Raw genomic sequence first — 24,594 nt, 5'->3', positions numbered from 1 at the left:
CCTTTCTAATAATCCTGGCTCTGAACAGAAACAGGTAAGACTGAGACAAAGCACTAATTAGTGGTGCAAAAGCCTGGAAAGCCTTGAACACTCTTACACAGGGAAACCTCAGAGCCCCTTCCAGGGCCCAAAGGGGCTCCAGGACAGCTAGAGAGGGATTTGGGACAAGGGCATGGGGTGATACAATAAGGAATAATGGTTTTAAACTAAAAGAGAGTAGGGTTAGATGGGTTATTGGGCAGGAATTGTTCCCTGGGAGGGTGGGCAGGGCTGGCACAGGGTGCCCAGAGAAGCTGTGGCTGCCCCTGGATCCCTGGCAGTGCCCAAGGCCAGGTTGGACATTGGGGCTGGAGCAGCCTGGGACAGTGGAAGGTGTCCCTGCCATGCAAGAGGGTTGGAACTGGATAATCTTTGCCATCCCTTCCAACCCAAACCACTCCACGTTTCTATTTCCCACATCAATCAATTCCCCAAAGGTGTCTGTCACCCAGCACTGCCTGTGAGGGGCTGCCACTGCTTTGTTAACACCAGCCAGGACATTTTACACCCACCCCCTCTTTGTACTGCATGTTCTGCTCGTTTTGTTGACTTTCAGGGAAGGAGCTGGTGCAGAGCAGCAGCTGGAGCGTGGCTCACTGGCAGCTCCCCGTGGGTTCCTCACGGAGCTGCTCCTGTGCCTTGACACATTTGCTGCTTTTTGAGAGCCACAGGTATGAGTGGACTACAAAAAAGACGAGCATTGAACCTCACAGAGATGGAGGCTGGTTTTCAAGCTGCTGTCTAGACATTTCTCTAGTGTATTTAGGAGCTTCGAGCTATGTAAAAAAGACCTTTTCCCCCCCTTCCTTAAATCTACATAAGAAAGCACAGTCAATAGTCTGTGTAAACAATATGCAGTCATTTTACTGCAATTTTCTAAATGTCTGGGGGCAAAGTTCCAGCAGGATTTCAGTAATGAGAAACCACAGAGTGTAGCTTGTTCTCCAAAGCTGGGTACTCAAAGCACAATCTCTTACATGGCTTATGCAGAGCCCTCATTATTTGATGTGATGTACACATTTTCCCATCATAAAAAGCGTCAGTGCTCCTTCTCATCTGCGAGGAGCATCTCTCCCTGCAACTGCTTATGAAACAGGGCACATTATTAAAATCACTGGCAAAGAAAAATTTTTGAGAATGGAACTTTTCTTTCTGTGCTAGGTTGAAACGGTCTCGAAGGATGAGAAAAAAAAAAAAAGTCTTTGATTTAGAAGAACTAATGGGTTTCTGACTTGAAACACAATCTTCGAAATATAACCACAGGGGTTCACCTTTGCCATTCCTACATCAATTCTGAAGGTGGTTTTGAGCAGAAAAAAAAGCTTCTTGCTGGATCTCTGGAGCTGCTTGGGAAGACTTTGGTTCTTATCCTTTGGACACAACAGTGTTGGCATTTTTTTGGTTTCTTGCTATTCAGCTGAATGATGGTTTTTTTTGGGCAGAACATTATGAAGTTTCAGGATGGTTCATTGCCTTTGATGCTCTAATTACCTCTTTTCAGCTATGTTTGTGCCTTATTAGTAATGAAAGCAAACCTTTCAAGTGCATGAGCACTGCAAATGAGCATGTTTAATAATTCATGCATTTTGGCTTAATTAGTACAAAAGACATTCTAAAACTATATTTTTCTGATGCATTTTTAAAAATGGGGTTTGGACTGGACCATCTTCAGACGTCCCTTCCCACCCCGACCTTTCAGTGATTCTGCAATTTTTAAGAAAGGAGAAATTGCTGTATAAGAACCTCATAGTTCTTTGTTTGTACAGAAATAATAAACATCCAGTCAAATCTGAATGCTGCAATTTAAGCCAGAGCTACCTCCATCTTCTTTTTTTTTCTTAATGGCCAACCCTCTAATGAATTATTTAGTGTAGTACATTTAAGAAAATGTTAGTCCGAATAAATATTTGTAAACAAATGCTAAAAATCACTTACTGTGACATTTACAATGAGCAACACATTCTACCAGAAAGGGAGTATTTTCTGAGTTAATGCAACACTGAATAAAAATAATTTATCCTTATTTCAGTGCAACTAAGCTGATATAAAACACTTTGCAAAAAAAAAGCCAGACATTTTTAGCTGTATTCCAGAGGTCAGCTTCAGGTGTGGGAAGGGTTGGGATGAATTTGACAGGCTACATGCAGGGAATAGCATCACTGCTGAATTTTTCTTGGATTTTATTCAAGATAGCTGTCTGGTCTGCAGAACTAAACTAAGCTGAGAAGCACTCCTTTCTCCCAAAAGATTTACCTCATTCCTCTTTCAAATGCCAGAGAGCTTGCATCGTGGGTTTTTTTTTTTTTTTTGTGTGCTTTCATCTACTCCAGAAAAAAAAAATTCTAAGGATTTGTGCCATTTTCAATACAAGGATCATCAAAGACTGCAGTAAAAAGATGCTCTTACCAAGTTTTTACCTGAGAGATCTATGCATTTTCTCATGAATCAGAACCTCCACTAAAGCAAAAGCAATTTGTCTTCACAACACTCCAACAGAGATACCATCAGTGAGGGTGACAGCCTGAGGGTTTTCAAGTTTTGGTTGCCATGTGGAGGAAATTCTGTGCTATTTGAAAGAATATCTCAGAATGTTTTGAGAAGTAGGGCTGGTGACTATGACAGGGTGTTTTATTTAACAAAGGTAAGGATCCCTTTATTTAATAAAGTTAAGGCTGCTTGAATAGGGCATTCACACATCCTGCTTTAAGAGGCGAGTGGTTAATAAAAAAAAGCTCTCCGAGATCTCTCTGGGATGATTCCAGGGGATCAAAAACCATGCCAGGGTGAGTCCATACAGCCCTGCTAGCCCAGGGAAGGAATTATGTTCATTTAGGAGAAAATTATGACCTTGTGCAGTGCTGGGGGAGTACAAGTGCTGTGTAGATGGGGGTCCCACTCTGTTGGGCATCTCTTGGCTTGTGCTGAGTTTGGAAGGGGAAGCACTGATGGGATATTGTGTTTTCCTTTGAAAGGAAGCAGAGGAGACAGAGCTGCTGACGTAGTTCTATGCTCAGGTTTATGCTGATTAAAAAATTAGAGTTGGTTTTTCCAGCTGACTAGCACAGTAAATAAATCAGTGAAGCCTTTGCTGCTATCCACAGGCTGTTTTTCAGGATAAAGACTGCCTATAAGGGAAAACGTGCATTAGAAACGAGGAAAGAGTGGAGGGTTTGCAAGGACAAGGTGAGAGGTTTGCTGAAAAGAAAAAGTGTAAGTGATGCTCAGAGGCCTTGGTCACATCCACAACTGACACACCATTAAAAACTTAGCAGGCAAAGCTTTCTTGGACAGCAGCAGCTTGGTCTGAAGCCAGGCTGATAACAGCATTTCTCACAATTGCTGCTGTCAGGGTTGGGAGCCTGCAGGTGCTCCCTCCCCGTCCATGTCGTGTCCGCACTGCGCCGAAAGCATCCCCTCACCTGCAGGGCTCCCCGGGCTCTGCAGCACCACGGATAAACACACTTAATGAGCAATAAAGACAATTATCTGCCTAGCTTGGTCCTGTGTCCTGCTCAGCCAAGAAGGGAGGGGGTGAAGAGGAGCAGTCCTGCACCTCCTTGCTCAGCCCCAGGATCTGCTCAGTGCGGAACTGCCTTTTCAACTCGCTTGGATAATTGTTATTTTCTTGCAGTAAAATGCCACAAGTAGAGAGTAAAAATTTCTGAAGACTGCTTAGAATGCCAGGGCTCCACTCTCTAGAGCCAGTGTTAATGAGTAATGTAAATAGAGATGGAATTTCCATGTGCAAATTTCTGACTCGTCAAATGAGTGACAATCTCAGCTCACTCTCTGTGGACAGGAGCACACCATTGTCAGCACATTCAGGAGCTCACAGGCTCCTTCTGAGGCCATGTTTTCAAGACAAAAACTGGATTTAATAATTCTCTGGGGTGATCCAGAATAAATGGCAGAAGGTCTGAGAATAGCCAAGCAGCAGAAGGGGAAAGGAAGGAGGGAGGAGAAAGGGCACAGCTTCCTCTTCAGTGTAAAAGCTGCTGTGAGAGCAGACACGTGCCCTTCCCTTCCCCAGAGTAGCCTCAGCCTCTGCTCAGGTGCCCAGGAGAAAAAGATTGAAGTGCTCAGCATTGAGGGGTATTTTTAAACTGAATGAATTCAGGACTCATTTGAGCTGCCAACCTGCCCTTCCTGGCTCCTTGATCCACAGCATCACATTCTCTTGTGCTTCTCCCTATGTTTCAGCAGGCAGAAAAACACCCCATCCTTATGCTGTTTACATTTTTCACCTAAATAGGTGTAAAATGCTGGAGAAATAGCCAGGTTTCCCGTTTCTAGCTGGAGTAATCATTATTCCCTGTCACCCCTGCAGGGCTGTACCTTATAACTTTCTGCACAAAAACTGCACCCTCATAGATGGTTTGGAGATCCATAACACCGAGTTAAAAGTTTCACGTTGCAGTCTGCTAGAACTGGCATTTTCATAAAAATACTCAAAATACCAGCTGTGATTCACAGAGCAAAATAAAATCAACAGTTGCTGTTGACTACAATCGTTGGAGTTATCTCTTAAGGAACACCAGGGTATCAGTAAATCTGTAGTTCAGGAGCCAAATTTGCTGCTGCTATAAATCACTGACTCTATTGATTTCAGCAAGACTATAAATTGATTTCTACTTGCTGGAGATTAGGTTTAAGTGACTGAAAATGAGGATTCCAACTAAAGTGGATTTTTTTCTTTTTTTTAAAAGGTGATTCATTTTGTTATTTAGATTTAAGCCTTCTGATTCCAAGAAAAAGCCTTTGATCAAGATGTCTTAAAGCAAAAGCATGACTGCTGTAGCTGAACTGAGATCATCCATCTGAACTCCATTGACATAACAGACTGTGCAGCTGCCTGAGAGGATGGCAGGAGCCTTGATTATCACATTGTTACCTCTTCCTGGAAGATCTAATGGAACAGGAATTGAAGCACGTTTTTGGTTTGCATTTCTCTAAGCAGAACTCGGGTCTCTAACAGTGCTGCACTTTCAAAAGACCTGCCAGATGCTTTGTCCTTTCCAGAAGTAACTTTAAGGAGAACTGATGTATTTTTAAGGGCTTTTCTGACACTGAGCTGAGTAAGGAAGGAAAAATTGATTAACTCCAAGGCTCAGATAGATTTAGACCCTGTGGATAAGCCATGTGGGTGTCCAGCCTCACAGGGCTGGGGCACCTGCACAACTGATCCCTTCCTGCTTGGATTTAATGAGGTGTTTAAGCTATAAAAACATGTAAAAGGGGCCTCACTGTGTGAATCAATACCCAGTCCAGGAGTAAAGTCAGCAAATTTGTCAATAAATAATGAAATGGTGACAGAAAAGGTAAGCCCAGGAGTGCTCCCATTCCGTCTGCACCTTGTCATGCGAGTGGCTTCATGCATTTTTAAGGATGTTCTGAGACAGCACTTCTGCCCAGTGCCTGGGAAAACTTGAAAACTCTGCTGAAAACCTCGGAGAGGTGCCCCTGGTTAGCAAGGCTGGAGTTGTAAAACTCATTTGCTGGCCCTGGGTGCAGTGGACAGAAACTGTTCAATTATACATCGCCTTGGCTGGGGGTTAAATCGATCGTGACTCCATGGAAACAAGTTTATTCCTGAGATAAGTTGGGAGCCTGGATTCAGCACAGAGGCTGCAGAGGTGAGGAGTTTTTGGGGTTCACTGGGATCAGCAGGAGATGCTCTGTTGACCTCTCCAGGCTCTGAGTCATTCCTGTGAATTCAGGGATGAACCTGACCATGCCACGGCAATGGGAGAGCAAAACAAGCTGGGCAGGTCAGGCTACAGCAGGGAAACCAATATCAGCAGTGCCCTGCTCTCTGCTGACTTAGGGTGAGTTTCTGTAACTCAGTCCCCCCAAATCCATCACTCTGAATCCCCTGAGTGATGCTGACGAGGTGCAGCATTGCATTTTTGTTAATTAAACCCCTGGGGCCAGGGGCTCTCGCAGCTCTCACATTTAAATTAGGGATGCTGAATAAATATTTCAGCACTGAAATACGTCTGCAGAGCTTGCTTTAAAGGCCAGCACATAAAGCTCTTCCATGGATGGCACAGACCATCACTACAGTCAGGTAAGGACTGTGAAAATAAAAGTTTTTTTCCCGAGTGATATGATTTCCTGCTTTAATTTCCAAGAAGAGCACAAGCATGACCTTTCTTGCAGGTAAGATTTGGTTTCCATTTTCAGGTGTCATAGAGCCAGCTCTTCTGTAGAGCTCACATTACACTCAGGTCCTCCTGGCACGGGGGAAATAACAGAGCCTGACATCAGTTAAATCAGGAATGGCTGTAAATATCTGCAAGGACCTTAAAGCAGGGCTGGGGCTGGGATGGAAACCCCTGCTGCTGCAAAAATCACACACACTCTGTCCCAACACTGTGAAGGTGAAATTTTTTGGCATTTTCAAAATGAAAAATCCAGTTTTTTAGATGTGAGGTTCAAGTTAGGGACACTTAACAGAAGTGATCTAAAATATCTGTTGTGTTAATTGAAGTGGCCATAGCATCTTTGGTTTGATTTGGAACTTTTGCTGGTAGTTTTAACAATTTAATATTGAAGTATGAGTGTAAGAACATGAAAGTAGCTGAAAATTTACTGATAAATGTAATCCTTGCTTAAGGCATAAAACTCTTCAGTAACTAAAGCTCAGTCAAATGTGTCTAAAGCTACAGACAACATGGGTAGTCTAATAGCTGCAGCTTATATATATATACATATATGGACCACAAAGCAAATAATCCACTTTAGAAAACCAAAATTAAACTAAAATTTTTAAACCCCTCACCTTTAATAAGAAATGTCTTGTTGCTAATCAAAAGATAGGAAATGGGCATTCTTGGGGAGGGGAGGGGGTTTCCTTAATGTGCACATTTTAGTCTAGAAGAAATAGAAAAAAAAAGCCCCAAGAGTATCCTGAACCAGTACAGTTTGGGATGCTGGTTTTTTTACAAAGTCAGTATTAATTGTCAAATCAAAATAAAGAATAAATTAGGAAGAAAAAGGAAATTTTGCTGCTACACACACCTCACAGAGTCTTTGAGCGATTGGTACCACTTGTTTCTCTCCTCTAATTAAAAATATCTTCTTAACACCAGTATCACTGATCCATAGGTGATAATTGTAAAAAAATATTTAGATTACTTTAATCATAGACTCACAGAAGGGTTTGAGTTAGATGTTAAAGATCATTTAGCTTCAAATCCTTCCACTATTCCCAGGTTGTTCCAAGCCCAGTCCAACCTGGCTCTGAACACATCCAGGGATGAGGCAGCCACAGCTTCTCTGGAAAACCAGGAAAACCTGGCACTGTTCCAGTGCCATCAATGACCTCAATTTATGTTACAGTTTTCTTCTATAGTACCTAAAATGGAACTTTCACATCACAATTGCACATAAACCTTGTAACTGAACAGCTGCCCTATTTAAACTCAATATTCACACCAATATATTTCCTTTCTGATCTCAGAATATTTCAGCTTTTGATTTGAACCTGTTTAAGTTCATTTTTATTGCACTGGCAAGGTTAAAATCTTGCAGTGTGAGCCTTCCTGTCTGCAAATCCACCAGAATAAAAATGAAAGCCAATGATATCAAGTATGTAGTCAAGTCAAATTAAATGCAGAATTAAATGGTTTTCATCCCTGCAGAACATTCAGCTTTTCTCAGCTGAAGGAAAAAAAGCTCCTGATACTCCACAGAAATAAAACCTGAGACAAGATAAAGGCAATTTCCTCTCATCACTGATGTGCCATTTCTAGGATAAGCAGCAAATGGCATAGTCTGTCTCTTTGTGACATGCTCCTGCTTTTCCAAGAGTGCAGCAGAAAATAAAAAGAAGGTTTCATACACAGAAGGATTTAATATGGAAACATTAGAGATGCTCCTCTAGGGGAGTAGTTTCAGGATATATCACATAAGTATGTATACTCTTAGGCATGCTAAGAGTATTTACTACTGTTAAAATGTAGGCAAGAATTTTTTTCCCCTTCTCTGTGCCTGTCCTTCTGCTTTTCCACCTGCTTATTTTGATTTGTCTGTTTATGTACTTCTCTCAAAACTGGATCTTGGTCTCCTCCTGTAGAGTTAGGATGGTGATTTCTCTGTTCTGTATACACATTATACACAGTGTGTGTATACATATTCATATTTTTTGTATATATTCTATTGTATTTGAAACCAGACAGTGCAAATATAAAACTAAAACAGAAAACAACCCATATCTCAGCCTTTGTGTGCTTTGCAGTGGGATTTCTGAACAACAACTGGAAGACACATAGATTCCCATAATTCCATAGATATCTTCAGGAAATTCAGTTTTGGATCTGGAAGCCATGGAATTAATGGAATTATTCCCCATTTTCAGCCAAGGCAGGATAATATAGTAGGCATGGGGAAAGGAGGCTAAAGGTGAGCTGCCAAGAGCCCCAGCCTTTGCTGAATCCCCAGTGGCCAAATTTGTATCAGATTCAGTCACAGCCACAGCAATGGAGCTCTGTCAGCAGCTTTCCAACAAAAATCCAGTCCCTAAATAGACTCCAGCCCGTGTCACAGGGAAATAACTCCTTCACCCTTGAACTCACAGGGCACTGGAAAAGAGTTCACAGCTCAGGTTACGGGGCTGACACTGGAAAAATACCATAGTGCCTTCTATTGCTGCCTGCTTCTTATTTTTCTCATTATGCTAAGCAGCTTATTTTTAACTGCAGTGACTGAATTCTGGAAAAGAAGATTTGTTTCTTGACTTGGGTGTTTAAAACAACATTTAGGCACTGCAGGTGATATCCAGACTGCATTTAAGGGACCCTTGTAAATCTTTTAATAAAGTACTTGCATTCTTTAGCTCAAGGCTTGTCTACATGTTAAGGCTTTTCTGTTCAGTCATCAGGATTAGTCAAAACAGCAAGAACCTTCTAAATTGGGTCAAGAATGCTAATTAAGGCATTTCAAAAACTGAGAGAACCTGATCATTCAGCAAAGCTGGAGAGGTTAAATAAGTATTTTTCCCTAGTTAATATGCAATAGGTTTAAGGGCTAGACTTGGGCTGCTGGACTGAGGTGCCCAGCTGCAAAAACTCAAAAAAGTGTCCATATCTGGATGGTGAGGGTTTGGTTGAGAGCAGGACTGGCCTGACATTGGCAGATATTAAAAGGCAATGTCAGCAAATCTCCTCTGGGACATGGGGGCCAAGGGGAAGGGCTGGAAAATGGAGAGGAGAGAAATGGTGTGCTTGCCTACCAGCCAAAAACACGAGGACAGAGGGGGAAAGTGCTTCCAGGGCAGCAGGGGCTTGGAAAAGAGGAGTTCCTGCTCTGTGGAAGGACCCAGGAAAGCACTTGGGTTCCCTATGGAGGAGTGGGGAGTCCCTGGCATCTTCATGGCTGTGAAATCAGAACCTTGAAAAATCATTTTTTTCAGAGCCTGCCTCTCCAAAAATGCCACTTGTCCCCACTCACGAGCAGGTTTCTTTCCAAATTGGTTCCTTTCACCAGCTGAAAGTTTGTAGAGGAAGTTCTGAGCTATAAAACCATGTGATGCTTTAAATGGATTTCCAAATCTACTAGTCTGATACACCTCCTGAGAGACGTTTCTTCCCTGGGATCATATTTGGGATGCTTTAGTCCTTCAGGGGTTTTATAGTCATGTGATCTCTCCCCACTTTTGAGGAGGTGGGATGGTCAAAAATGACCTTGAACTTGTTCTGTGACATCAGGTAGAGAAATTCCTGAAACGCTTAAGGACAATGTTATATATAAGGAAAGGCTCTTTTCACTGCTGATTAGCAAAAGAGAAAAATATAATTAGGGGATCTGACTTTTGCAGTACCCCTGTGGGAAAGGAGGTTTCTGCAAATTGAAAGAAATTAAAATTTGCTAGATATGTCCCATTCAAGCCATTCCTTCCAAATATGAACTCCATTGCCAGGGGATGCAAGTCTGTCCACAAAAGAACTCCAGACATAAATAGCAAAGAATATCAAAATATTTCCCAGTTAATAGTGGTTCTTTTCTCCAGCACAATAATTTAGGAGTAAAGAGAAGAAAAAAACCCAAAAGGCTTCTTGGCTGAGGCTATTACTGAGATTTAAAATGATAATAACGGGAATCTATTTTTAATAAACTGCTCCAGCAATGTTTATTGCAGTGAAGAATAACTGTTATGATAACTCAATTTGTGATTATTGTTCTTAAAAGAGAAAAAAAGGAACATTATTATAAAACTCTTTGAACCTCTACAATTATCTTCCATTTGTCTACATTACAGACTCTTTGATGGCACAGTGGGAGGTAGGAAGAGAGTGCATTTCTTTCCAATTTCTGTCCCTTTTTTGGAGGATGAAGGACTGACTCATTTGTCAACCTCACAGGTAAACTTGGGGTTACAAATGTTGAAATTTATGAATATTTATATGAAAAATTGTCTCAGTTTTGCTCTGCTTTAAATGACTCCTCGAGGACCTGATCTTACTAACCAAACTTGTAGTTAATGACAGCTGTGGAGAGGAGAACAACAATCCAAATCCCAAACTTCTGGGAGTTCTGATGCTGAGAAAGATGCAACGAAAACAATGAGTTCCCACCATTTTTACAGCATGAAGGATTTTAACACGGCACAGGAGCTAACAAGACCCACTTTTGGAAAGAATGTGATTTATTCCACAGCTTTGAAATCCTGCTGTGCTGTTTTTACTGCTTCAATTTTCTCTCTTAAGGTGCCTCCTGGGACACATGACTGTTCTGATGGCTTCCTGAAAAATGTCACCAACTCCAGTCGGTCACCTTCAAGGTCTGGACAATTAGGTCTGACAGCTCTGTGCAGTCCCCAGAACCTCCTGTGCAGGTTCTGCATCCCTCCCTTCACTTCTGGAAGCTGTGCAGAGGCTGTTGTTAAGCAGCAGTTCCAGTTTGCTTGGTGGTTTGTAATGTGGTACTATAAAAGGGAAAATAGTGGTGGTGGTGTTAATGAAGCATGAACTACAAATAATCACAGAATCGCAGAATGGTTGGGTTGAAAGGGACCTTAAAGCTCATCCAGTGCCAGGGACTGGATGGGACAGGGACACCTCCCACTGTCCCAGTGTCCAACCTGGCCTTGGGTACTGCCAGGGATCCAGGGGCAGCCACAGCTGCTCTGGACAATCTGTTCTAATCTCATCTTTTTCCAAAAATCTGCTTGGGATGTTGTAAAGGTCAGAACACAAGGATGTGTGTGACATGCTTTCAAAACACCAAATGTAGGAATTATTGGGAAAAAAAAAAATCTTACTTCCATGTTCCATTTCCTGTAGCTATGACTTTTGAAAACTTGGAGAAACTCCTGAAGTTTTTGTCTGTTTGTTTGTTTGGCTTTTTAAGACTGTTTAAAAAGTGTTTTCTATATACTTGAAAGTTTTGGCCTTGTGTGAGGACAATGATGCAGAAAAACATCTACAGCTGCTTGTACCATCAGCTAAAGTATCCTCCTGTCTTGGAGAGCTGGCTGATATTCACAGGTCACCTTTTCCAAACTCAGTGAGCAGAAACTCAGGCAAAAATTCCAGGAGGCCTCTATGGATGAACAAAAAGCTCCTGGCAAAACTCAGACACAGAGAGGGAGTACCTAAGAGGGTGGAAGCAGGCAAGAATAACCCAGTGGGAATACAGAGACATTCAGAAATGTGGTTAGGAAAGCCCAAGCCCAGCTGAAGTTGAATTTGTCCAGAGATGTCAAAGACAACAGGAAAATCTCCTGTAGGTTTATAGGTGACAACAGGAAGGGCAGGGAGAATGTGGCCCCACTGCTGAATGGAACCTGGTGCCACAGGACATGGAAAAGGCTGAATTTGCCTCAGTCTTCACCAGCCAGACCAACCTTCAGTAATCCCAGGTCCAAGAGGTCAGTGGGCCAGTCTGGAGCAAGAGACTCAGCCCAGCCCAGGGTCAGGTCAGGGAATGGTTAAACAAACCAGGTACCTGTAAATCCATGGCTTTGATGGAATGTGCCTACAGGTGCAGATGCCAGACTGCCAAAAGTCTTTGATCGATCATGGTGAGTGGGAGAAGTGCCTGAAGATTGGGGAAAAGCAAATTCCTGTCTTCAAAGACAAAAAAGAGGATGCAGGAACCGAGAAACCTCTCAGCCTCATCTCCATCCCTGGGAACTCACCAGCAAACTCCATCATTACCTTCTGTGAGTTAAGTTTCAGCTTTGCCATTGGCTGGATTTCTTTCCAAATGCCCCATTTGGAAATAAAAAAAATAACTTTTTCCATCAGTCTTTTTTCAGACTGTCTTATAATTGTTGGGAATTATTTTGAGAAACAAATAGTACTTATTGCAAACTCTTGAAACTTTACTGCAACCATAAGATACAACAGGCAGCAGTTTGGAAAGGGAGGTCAGAAATTAAGAAGGAGGAGGCAGAAATGATTGAAAGCGACATTTCCCCAGGAAGATTGAATTGGCTGAGAAGAAAAGCAAAGCCCCATGAAAACAGGTAAAAGTTCTCTTGAAAGAAAAGATTTACTTCAAGGAAGAATAAATGTGTGCTGAAGCAGCACAGTGATTTATCTCAAATGTTCTTGTCCACTGAAACTAAATACCTTAAGTTATTTTATTTCTTTGCCACATCCTTAAATGGAGAATGACTTTGATTAATTGTATTTGAATTACTAATTACCTCTGGCAAATTTCTGAAGTGGTGGGTAAAAGAGGAAAGATGCCTAGTAAGTGTTTCCTCACTGACTTGAAAATTAAAATACTGATCTGTCTGCTACTGCTGAAAGTCCTTTCTATCCATATGTTTTGTTTAAAACCCTTCATAAAGTGACCTTTAATAATGCATTATTCAATATTTATGGGCCAACATTCAAATTGCCCCACTGGAACCCTCAATTATTCTTTCAAGGTAATGAAGCTAATTATTAATTTTATAATATATTTCATTTCCTTGCTGCAAAGGAAAGCTAAAGCTAATCAAGAAAATAGGAAAAAAAAATAAAGCCATTAAAACTTACAGAGCTAAACATGACTACAAGTCTGTAAATCACTGGAGGGGCTCTACAGTTGTTCCAACCCTGGAAGATTTTTTACTCAAGCACAGGGACCAAATTTTGGTTCCATCTACCCTCAAGAAAATCAGCTTTATATGGAATATATTAGAATATTTCCAAATACTAAATATGCGTAAGTAATGTATTTGGAACATGAAAGGAAAGGGAGCAAGATATTTGTTAAAGAAATGATAAAAAATATCTGTTGACTGCTTGGAAGTAAAAGTTCAGTTTTGATTTAGCTGTGAATGCAGATGCTTCCCTTTAGCAGAGCAGGGACAAATATTTATCTTACTTCTTTGGAGTCAGAAATGAAAAGTATTTCTATCTTTATCTATTTCTACAGCTCCTAGGTTTGTGGTTCTACCCTGTGACTACACAGAAATCAGCAATTTCTCCCACTACTTTATTTCCTACTTATTTTTCCCTCTTATCTATCTGTGTGACACACTAATTTCCTGCCATGAGTATTATAACTGTCTTTACCTTCTGCTTGGGCTTTTTCTTCCCACATTTTTCTTTTAGCTTTCTCCAGCCAAATCCTTGATGCTTTCTTTTCATGTTCCTGCTTTTGAATGACCCTTCCTGATCCCATAGTCTCCCTTCCTTTGCTCTGTCCTCACAACCACTGCTTGTTTAGCTGAATAGTGAACAAAAGACCCTCCATCGATTATTCATTACTCTTTTTCACAAAGGTGAGCACCACTGATTGCTTTCTGTGGATCTGAGTATCAGCACTCACACTGGCAAATGTATATACTATACTGCACTATACTACACTAAAATAAAATAATACAAAATAAAATAAAATCATTTTTAAAAAAATTATGTTTTCAGAAAGCAAACAAATATAATTATGCCTTTTTCCCATTTGAATCCTATTCTGCTTTGTCACATTCTGTATCCTGTAACAAAGACTGACAAATCTTCTGAGATTTTATAACCGGCTTGATCTCAGAGTACCACAAATAACCTGCCTGTGCTGTTGGGAACTAAGGTATCAGTAGAAATACCATGTTTGTGCTCTGAAAATTTGATTGAGCCCAAAAATTGCATGCACATCAAGTACCTTCAGTCAGCAAGGAACTGAAGTCTTAATTTTCTCCTTTATTTTGTTCCCTCCCTATTTAGATACCCTGAGTTTGATATTAGGTGATATCAAAGAGAGAGAGTGGAACAGTTCCAGGACATCACCAGAGGGTTGTTACAAGTCTGACAAGCCCCAAGGCAGAAGGGGCAAGCACATCTCCTGCAATCTGTCTTTATGAGCAGTTGATGAGAGCCAACATTTGCTCCCAAGCATGAAGCATGGCAGTGAGACACGGTTTATTAGAGGCTGGTTTCAGCTGGAGATGGGCAGATGCACCCACATATGGTCTTATTTATCCCAGAAGGGTCAATGGCCTGATGGCTGCAAGTGTGAGCAGAGGATTTGATGGCTCAGCCTCTTTCTGCTCCCAAATACTCATGTTTTCTCTACGTGGGAGAATATGCTCACATGTTCCATTAGCTGGGACTGATGCTTTAGGATTTTAGCTTTTATATTTTTCATATATTTTTAATCCTGTAATTCTTCAGTGTATAACTCTAAACTCCATACAGAGTGTTGGCTGTTGCTTTCCCATTTTGGTCAGACAACACAATTCCTCTCCAGGCTGGGAATCAAGGACACCTCACTGTCTCAGGCCCTGAGAGATGGAAACAAAAGTGAGGTGGGGGGAAGCAAACTTGGGGTAAATGACTTCATTAGCTGAAGCTGTAATTGGAAGATTAACCCCCAATATGCAAGTGGACCAAACTTATAAAAGTATGAAAACCCCTGACCCATCACCCATTTTGGGTGTAACCCTGGAGGTTTTGTCTGCCCTAAATGTACCTGAAGGCCCTTCAATAAACAGGACTGCTTTTCACTGGTGCCAGTTTTAGCTTTTGTATTTTCCAGATTCTGCACTGCATTAGTATCTAACCCTGAACTTCATATAAAGTGTTCCAAGTTCTCCTCCCAGCTCAGGCACACAGAACAATCCTTTTCCAGCCCCAGAACCAAGGACACGCTGCAGGTTCAGCCCCAAAAAGTGCAAACAGCAGAGAACTGAGGAGAGAATCTGGGAGGATGGGACTGCAGAACCTGGAGCTGGAATTGCACAATGAACCCCAACATGGAAATGGACCAAAACTTATAAAAGTGTGAAAACTGGTGACTCTGGGTCCATCTTGGACAGAGTCATGGCTGGGCTCTTACACCGCCCAAGGTGAATCCTTTGATGGCCTTTTAATAAATAGCTGTTATATTCCTTGTCCTAGGTTACAATGTAAAGATGTGCCCAAAAGTCTGTATTCTATCACCATCTGTTAAAACCAGGTGGGACAGTGATCTTTATCTTTTCCACAGCCCATCCTCACTCCAGGAGATCTCTCCTGTTAATGGGCCATGGAGTCCCAGTTCATGGCTGATAAAATGACATCATCCCATTGGGAGATGCTCCACCCAGGGGGAGGAGCCAAGCATTTCCTACCTGGATAAAAACTGAGATTTGGAGCACCAAGGCAGCTCTTACCCACTGGTTTCCAGAGGACAAGAGCTACCAGACCTTTCTACAGGATCACTGCTTCAACAAGATCACTTTATCTGGACTGCTACCACCACCCTAACTAGAGCAGTGTCAGGTTGTATCCTGACTCTGTCAGTGGTTTTCTTTCGTACTATTGCATGTATGTTATTTTTCTCTTTTTTCCTATTAAATTGTATTTCTGACTTGCAGTCTCTCACTGGTTTTGCTTTCAAACCATTGAATTCCTTTAACACTGTCTGGCATCTTTACTCCCTTGATTTTGTCTGGCCTCTGTTTTAAGGTAGCCCAAAAGTCACCACCACAAACCCCAGTTATCTCTGAATAGCTACAGGAGACATTACAACCCACCCTCTCCTTCTTCCCAACCTGGGCGCGGGGTGAAATCCCCTCTAGAGCGCCCAGAAGGTTCTCTGTGCTGCCTCACCTGGGCGATGTGCCTTGGGAACTGCCATGTTCATCACCCTCCCTCCATCCTGAGGTTTGGGAGGGGACGCTGTGAACCTGCAGATGCCCGACTCGGACGGCGTGCTGGACGTCAGGCTGTCCGTGTAGTCGTTGGTCCCTGCCGTGAGCTGCTCCGAGGAGGTGTCTGAGATGAAGCACTCTGTGATGGTGAACTTGGCGTGCCTCAGCTGCTCTTCCATCTTGGCGTGCTCGTAGGCCCTGGCCAGCTCTTCGTAGGTGGAGGAGGCACTTTCTGTGGAGACCATGCTGCTCCTCGCCCGATCTGAACGCCAGGAGCGGGAACAACGGGAGAGAGAAAACATCTGTACACGGCTTTTCTGGGAGGAAAGCCACGAGCATGATGTCTCAGAGTAAAGCCCTTGAAGTTATCAAGGTGATTTAAACGAGTCTGCTTCAAATGCCTGCACAAATGTTAGTTTAGTCAGGAACTTGACAACTGCAGATAATCTAACGTGAAGCCTTATCCTGTGAGTAGCATTAGTTGCCTTAGCATTAAGTTCATGTTTCTTTTATTAAAAAACACCCTTTACTACATGAAAAATACTACTTTTTCAATTAAAAACCCTCCATTTCTCTAAATCTTAAATGCCTTCAAAAGGTTTCAAAATACAGAGAATTCACAGAATGACTAGGTTGGATGAGACCTTCAAAATTCACAGAATCACTGGGTTGGAAGAGACCTTCAAAATCATCAAGTCCAACCCATGCCCTAACACCTCAACTAGACCATGGCAAATAAGAAACAGCTTCTTTACATTATCTTTTTAATGCCTCTCAGAAATATTTCACTGGGGTTACACACAGGTTAGAAAGTCTTTTTGTCCTGTTTCCATCATACCTATATATATATATTTTATTTTTTTTTTTAAAGTACTGGAGCAAAGGTCAAATAGAAAGGTAGTAGCTCTCAGATATTGTCTCTCTAGACACCAGGTAAAACACTAACTCATTTCATTGGGAACAAAGGTCTTCAGAAAGCAATATTTGGCAACTACAGCCTGCAGTCATTCAGTTGCCTTTTTTCAGTGCTGTGAAGCTAATAGGGGAACTCATATTTGACACACAGGTTATTATGACCTACAAGCTGTTCTTTTCTGCTGATGAGTTTCTGAGAATATCAATATGTCTTAAAGAATACTGTTATTGAAGATGTAAATGGCTACTGATACATTAAAAAGCACTCTGGAAATGCAGGGCTCATTTCTGCAGGGACAGAATTGCTGGGCTGCTGTACCCACAGCGTTTCTACTCCAGTGGGCTGGAAGAGCAGAGGACTTTGAAAAGTTCCTTGGGCACAAGTCGTGTTTCATCACAAGATCTGTGCAATTTCAGACATTTTTGGTGATGTCCAATAAACAGGCACAGTGTAATAGCTAATTCATAAAAATGGACCTCCTGCAGCAGCCAGAGGCAAGTGTATCATTATTGCAAACCTTTATCTTTTTTACTGTGTGCCTGCACCCCTGCATCAGTTTTCATTGTGCACGAAGAATGATACTCCTGCCACTTTTAAACACGACCATCCATTATTTAAAATGACAAGTACTTCTGCAAGATGCTGTAACTTGTTTAAGATTTGGAGCTGACCAGAACTTAACAGGATATTTTTTTTTTTTTAACTTTCCACCCACAGGAAACATCATTCTGTGTTTCACACTTGATTTGCACATCAGACCTCAGTGATGTCTTCCCATATTTCTGGTCAGCTGGAAACTCCCAGGAGGCAGCAGCTGACCAGTGCCATGGAGCAGTGCATGTGAAAATTGTGGTCATGCAAAGGTCACAGCTTGGTCCATTGAAATTCAGGACCTGCAGCTCCACATATCCCATGCCAAGAGGGAGAATATTCCAGAACCAATCTGCCTGAGCATCTGCTTTAGATTTGGTGAGTTGATCCAAGCCCAGGGTGAACTTTATGGAACTTCTTGAACTTCATGAGTACAGATTGATCAGGAAATTTCTAATGGCCTCTAGTTAGAACATTAGAACTCAGTCACAGCTATGAACTGCTGCCAGGCATTTCTCCTAAACTCAAAAAGCTACTGCTTTGTAAGCCTGGAATTGTTTTGATAAGTGCTAAATTCTGCCAAATATCAGCTGCATAAACCAGCTCCTGAAATCTGAACTCCAGATTGGAGAAGTGATCAAATGTGCACATTAGCTCAATTGATTCTTGAACACATCATTTGGCTACATATGTTTATTTGAAAGTTTTAAACTTCTGAAGCACTTAAATTAAATGGACTCTACTTTTTTCCCAGAAACCAAGTGGTGTAATAGAGCTGTTTTTTGGCACAAGAAAACCTTTCTTGATCTAAAGCTTGCTATCCCCTACATAAATCACCCTGAGCTCAAAGGTAGACACAGAGTAGAAAAGTAGGCTTGTTAAAATATAGATTATGAAGTCTGTTTACATAATTGGATGTAGTTTATCTACTAAACCACACAGTAAATTTAATTTCTGCCCTTTGCCACACACATTGGAAAATATCCTTGGGTGACAAGAGGTTGGAACACATCCAAATGCACATGAAATCTGGAGCATCTACAAAAGGGTTTCTAAGCGGAGATTTTCTATTTATATTTAGATTTTTATATTTAATAATCTTAAAAATTTATGATAATTCTACCTGAATGTTGTCAGCTGGCTGGAGGTATTTAGTGCCTGCCATTGCCCCATGGAGACAACATCAGGGTTTAAGAGGGTGAATTATGAAATGCTGAGAACTCCAGGCTGTAAATTACTAAATATGAGTGAAGTCAGATACTTGTTCTTATACAGGAAACAAACCAGTCATACTGGTTTTTATGGTGACAGGCCACTCACATCCACTGCTTTGTAGCTCAAAGACATCATGAACACCTTTCTTCTAAAATCAGGACAGACAGTTGGCAATTCCTTCTGAGGAAGCCAGAGCAAGCCTGGATTCACTTTGGTCAGACTTCCATTTGAGAAATATTTTGCCTTTCTTGTTTTTTAACATTTATTAGATTTACTTCATGAATGTTCTTCTAGTGAATAATTTACTCATTTATTTGCCTTTTTTTTCTTGCTTTTTCAGCATAGGACATTGGAGAAAGTTTTTTGTTCCAGTTGCATTTATGATGTGAAGGCATCAAGAAGAGATGAGGACTGCAGGCAGAATAAGTATTCAATGTCTCTACTTGTCATCTAGAGGAATAACCCCATGCTGGCCAGCTGCTGCAGAATTCAGTACTATGAATGGATTTTTACTTGGACTCTAATTCCAGAGGGGGGTTTTTTGTTTGTTTGTTGGGGTTTTTTTTGGTTTTTTGGGGGTTTTTTTGTGTTATTTTTTTTCCACTGAGAATGAACACATTATATGAACAGGAAAATAAAAATATTAACGTGTTAATATTAACCTGTTAATAGTTATTCAAATCCTAAAAACCATTCCAAATATGACTCAAGGACATCCTTGCTGACTAATATTGTCCATTCCTAGTCAAATTCTTCTACTTTTGCTTTTTGGTTCGGGAAGCTACAGGAAAATTTAATTTGTCTTTTAAAGGAGGGATGTCTTTCAAACGGTGCGTGCGGAATGAGGAACCAGAGGCACAATATTTGTCATCATTATCACTACCAGCATTTGTGGCACTCCCCACAAACAACCTACAGAAAAAAACCACCCTGGGGAAGGAAGAACACCACCACCAGGGCTCCAAAAAGGCACCCCCAGGAGCAGGAGGGTTCCTGCAGCTGCTGCAGTCCTGCTGTCCCTGCTGGGAGCCTGGTCCATACCTGTGTCCTGCGAGGGGCTGACGCTGTAGCTGTCACTCTCCTTGTCCACTGATCCTGCTGGCCTGGGCGTGGGCAGCCTCCAGTCAGTGGTGAGGGTGTGGGCTGATATGGTGGGGTGGGGTCTGTTGAGGGTCCACTGGCTGGCGTAGCGGTTGCGCGCCGTGGGTCCGGTTTTGGCACTCCTCCTCGTGGTGGGATCTGTCAGGGATGCCAGAGAGGGGTTGGGGACAAACCAGCCCTGTCGGAATCACAGAGTCCTAGAATGGCCTGAGCTGGAAGGGACCCACAGGGAATGTTCAGTCCAAGCCCAGAACCTCCAACAATCCCACCCTGGGCATCCCTGGCAGTGCTGGATCCCACAAACCTGGGGTTTTTGAACTTTCTGTGTTTTCTGGCACTGACCTCCTGGAGAACACTGCTTGTGACCTGAGGCCTTGGAGAAGGCTTCCAAATTTGAGTGATGGAGTTAAAATCATTGGTGTGTAGTTAAATAGAAGTGTGTGCTTTCACATAGTGAAGGGTTTTAAATTTGAGGGGTTTATAATATAGTAATAGGTATGGGTCAAGACTGAGGATTTTGGGTGGTGTCTCTTTCGGTGCTCATCTTCCTTCTTCATGGGTTTCAGGCACTACTTTCTGGTTGCACAGTTAGTGCCACACTGAGGGTCACAGGAATGTGGTTATTGGGTTAAAAGTGTGGATAATATGGGTGTTAATTCTCTATTGGACTGTTTAGCTTTAAGAGACCTTGTAGCAGCTGGATTCAGCTCCATTTTGCTCACTTCTAGCTTGTGGCTAGGAGTGTTGCTGAACTTTCTGTACTTTTGGTAAGATTTAATAAACAACCAAGCCTGAACACGATAAATTAATTTCCTTTGTGTATTTTTTAATCCTGACTCTGAGTGAAGGCAGAAGAGACTCCAGACAAATCACTAATTAAGTGGTGCAAAAAACACCCACCACTGTTACAAGGCAGCACTGTCCAAACACTCCTGGAGCTCTGGAAGCCCTGGGGCCAGGACCATTCATCCAACCCCCTCTGGGTGAGGAACCTTTTCCTGATATCCAACCCTTCCCTGACACAGCTCCAGCCATCTCCTTGTGTCCTGTCCCTGGTCATCAGAGAGATCAGTGCCTGGCCCTTCACTTCCCCCTTCCAGAAGGGGATGGCTACTGAAATCACATTTGTTAAAAAAACACAAATTCAAGACATTATTTTCTGGGGAAAAAAATGAACAGTGTTAATGCTGATCATTACTAAACTGCTGATGCTTTTCTAGAACTGCTCTCTTTCTAATGAAACTCTACATTTTATCAAGGGTGGAACTGAAGAGCTGAAGGCCCCATCATTCTTCCATTGACACATTCATTATCCCTTTTCTCCAAGACAAGCAGTTCTCCAGCATCAAAACCACTCTGAGAACTGAAAGAGTACCAGGCAAGTAGATCTGGTCAGGGATTTCACACCACACCTCAAGTGAAGTGCAAGGTAAATTATCAGCATAGATGTGCCCATAAAAACACCCAGTACCTGCTGTCAGTTTTTAAATAGATGTGCTCAGAAATGTGGGGCTATAATTCCCCATTCTGGACATACTGTTACTATATTAAAGTATTGATCAGCTACAGATTTCCTATTTAAACAAGTGGCCAAGACATAAAACATAAGCTGTAACCATGCCATCAGAGTTTCAGTGGGAATAAGTTCGTAAAGATTTGACTGCTTTGGAACAATTAGTAAATTAATACAATTTCTCAAACTTTAAAAATCATCTGCTACTGGTTTAAGGTCAGCAACGTTGTACTTTTTAAATTAGCTTAGAGATAATATAGTGACCAAGATTGTAAAAGCAAACTGTGTGCCAAAATTGACCTCCTTGATTAATAAAGAGCTCTCCCCTAAAAGTGAGTCTAACAAAGCAAGGGAAAGAGAAAAAAAAATAATTATGTGGCAAACAGAGAGTGACTACATGAACACTAAAGGATTTCTGTTCAAAGCTTCTGAAAGAACATCACCAACAATAGAAAGGGTATTAGAAATGAAAAATTCAAATCTATTCAAAATGTTCTTTGACATTCAAATGGTGAAGTTGTCAGTCTTTGAGGTAAGAGACTTTAGCAGAAGAAATTGAAAGAAAAAGCAATACCCAGATAATGACTCTGAGCACTGCTTCTGCCTAAGCATTCCCAGTGAGAATTTGTATTCTGCTGCTTCAAAGAAACAAGGCTTTTATTTACAAATAATGGTCTGATCCTTCTACTTTTTCCCCTGCAGCAGTGGAAAAATTAGAACCCAGTGCCATTGATAATTGATCCTCCTGGCAGTGCAGCACGGAGCTGCCTCACGTGGACAGCACCCAAATCCGTGCTCAGTGCTGTGCAAACCAACACTGGGGAATGTGGCACGTGGCTGTGGTGTGGCCAGGAGGGAGCCTCATCCAAGGGAGAACATGGAGAACGGGAGGAGAGTGCTGGTGGGAACAGCTCCTGGCACAGTGGTCTGGAGAGGAGAAGGTTTGGGGGAATGCCATCAATGTACAGAAGCACCTGAAGGGCAAGAGGATGAGAGCCAAGTTTCTGTCAGTGGTGCCCAGTGAAAAAAACCAGGGGCCATGGCCACAAGGAGAAACTTGGGAGCTTTGTCCTGAACATCAGGAAACACTTTAATGGGAGGGAGGCTGAGCCCTGGCACAGGTGGTGGAGCTCCCACCTTTGGGGACATTCAAAATCCATCTGGGGATATTCCTGAGCCAGCAGCCAGCCCTTGCTGACCCTGCTGTAGCTCAGAGCTGGACTGACCACTGCCCACATGTCCCTCTGGACCTCAACCTCTGATCCTGTGACTTGGGAGGATCTTATCACTGGGAATGAGCTGGGAGAGCCTCTGCCAGCACACAGGAGCTCAGTCCTCGTCCTGATGAGCAGGATCTGTGCTGCAGCCATGCTGTGCCCCTCTGGAAGGCACAGCACCTCCAGAGCTGGCAGTGGGCTGGAAACACACCTGGTGCCCTGGTTATGCCAGCTCTGCTGTCAAACACACCTGGAGAGAGCTGAGGTCAGCAAGGCAAAGGTTCACAGAGCATCTCTTTCATAAATAAATAAATAAATAAATAGGGAGAGAAGAACTTAAAATATGCTGTAAAGGATTATTTGTCACTCAGTGAACGTGAGTGGGCTCAGAGAGGAGGGTCCATAACCTCTGAGCCACCCAGCTGGGCTCTGCTCTCCTCTTCACAGCACAAGTGGTGGCTCTGGACAAAATCCCATCACCCAGCCTGCAGCAAAGCTGGGTCAGTGCCTCAAATCCAGAGAACATTACCTGGAAGTCTTTGACCCAGCCCTGTGCACTGCTGCAATCAGATCTGTATTGCTTAATAAAAATGCTGGTGGATTTTTATTTCCAAGCACTGCTGGACATAGATCATATTCTTACATATGAGTTAAATCCACATTTAATTTGAAGGAATTCTCTCCCTGGCTGCAGAGGAAGGAAGCACAGAACTGCACACAAAGAGGCATTAGTAAGGAAGGTGCTATGAAGTTCTGTGGTATGACACAGGCATGAGGTTTTGGGGTGATGCCTCTTTCCTTATTAGAAAATCTAGTCCTCGAGGAATGACCTGAAAAAAGATGAAAGAGCTAAAAAAAGCACCAAGGCCAGGACAAGAACACCTATTATTTAAAAGACTGCAGTGGGAATGGATTTTTCAAATAATCTGTATTCTAGCAACTGAGCCTTCAGCATTTATGTTCTCCAAACTCAACAAGTAAATTCTGAAACTATCAGAAATAATCCAAGAGATTTCAGAAATTGCACACTGCAGTGAACTACATTTTGGTAAAATTTCTAACTCATAAATAATCATTCAACCTAGCATTTTTTTTACCCATTTACATAGATATGGAATTATATTCATGAGAGGAATGAGAAGAATGGATTGCATCAGTATATTAATTTATGATAGTATTTTAATCACTAGAAGAATAACTTGGCGTGAATATATCTGGGAAAAGTAATTTACCATAATAACTAAAGCCAGAAATATAACTTTTCCAGAAAAAGTAATTTTGAGAATTGCTTTTTTTTTTTTTTTTTTTTTGCCTGCTGGAGAGGTAGGAGGAAAGCTGTTTTTGAAATACAATAAAGATTGATCACAGAGGGGAAAAAAAAGTGTATTAGACACTAAAAGCCATTAAGGTAATTTACCCAATAAATTCTGGAAATTAAAATCTAGCATGCATTTGGTTTAATGAAGGCCAGGTATGAATTATTTCAAATTACACCTCCATTTCAGATGCATATGCAATTTTCCCCATATTGAATCACAAGTGCAACACTTTAAGAAATGTCCTCTGCTGACCTAAATATATTTCTCTCCACTCTCACACACAAGGATGAGGATACAAAAGCAGGAGCAGAGTATTTCTTTTGTTACAGCTTTCTCCTCTTTAAAAAAAACCCCCTGTTTTCTGATGTGCTTACTTGTTCCTGGCCGGGCATCAGAGACATCCACCAGTGGCCCTGTGGCTTGTGACACTGACTGGTAATGGACAGTGTGGGTGACAGTCAGGGACTTCTGCTTGGACGTCTCTCCAAAGTCGGCATCAGTGAGCAGAACCGTGGATCTGTCGTCTGCAAGTGGGAAAATAACCAGATAATGAGTGCAGAATGTTGGCTTTGCCTTCTTTGCAGCGAGTCCCCAGGTGTCCCCAGCGCGGTGACACCACG

At 42.1% G+C, this 24,594-nt stretch overlaps 1 protein-coding gene across 1 annotated transcript in view; it reads right to left on the bottom strand.

Moving 5' to 3' along the window:
* Positions 1-24,594, bottom strand: part of DSCAM (DS cell adhesion molecule) — a 436,159-nt gene that overhangs the window by 3,904 nt on the left and 407,661 nt on the right. The window contains exons 30-32 of the mRNA XM_088160469.1: positions 24,349-24,498; positions 19,866-20,063; positions 16,062-16,364 (exon numbers count right to left, since the gene is read on the bottom strand). Of these exons, the coding sequence (XP_088016595.1) occupies positions 16,062-16,364; positions 19,866-20,063; positions 24,349-24,498 (651 nt within the window). The remainder of the gene's footprint in view (positions 1-16,061; positions 16,365-19,865; positions 20,064-24,348; positions 24,499-24,594) is intronic.

The sequence above is a fragment of the Sturnus vulgaris genome, chromosome 2 (assembly GCF_052056855.1).
Source record: "Sturnus vulgaris isolate bStuVul1 chromosome 2, bStuVul1.hap1, whole genome shotgun sequence".
Lineage (NCBI taxonomy): Eukaryota > Metazoa > Chordata > Aves > Passeriformes > Sturnidae > Sturnus > Sturnus vulgaris.
Note: the sequence above shows the minus strand (reverse complement) of the source record. Positions and strands in the feature narration are given on the sequence as shown.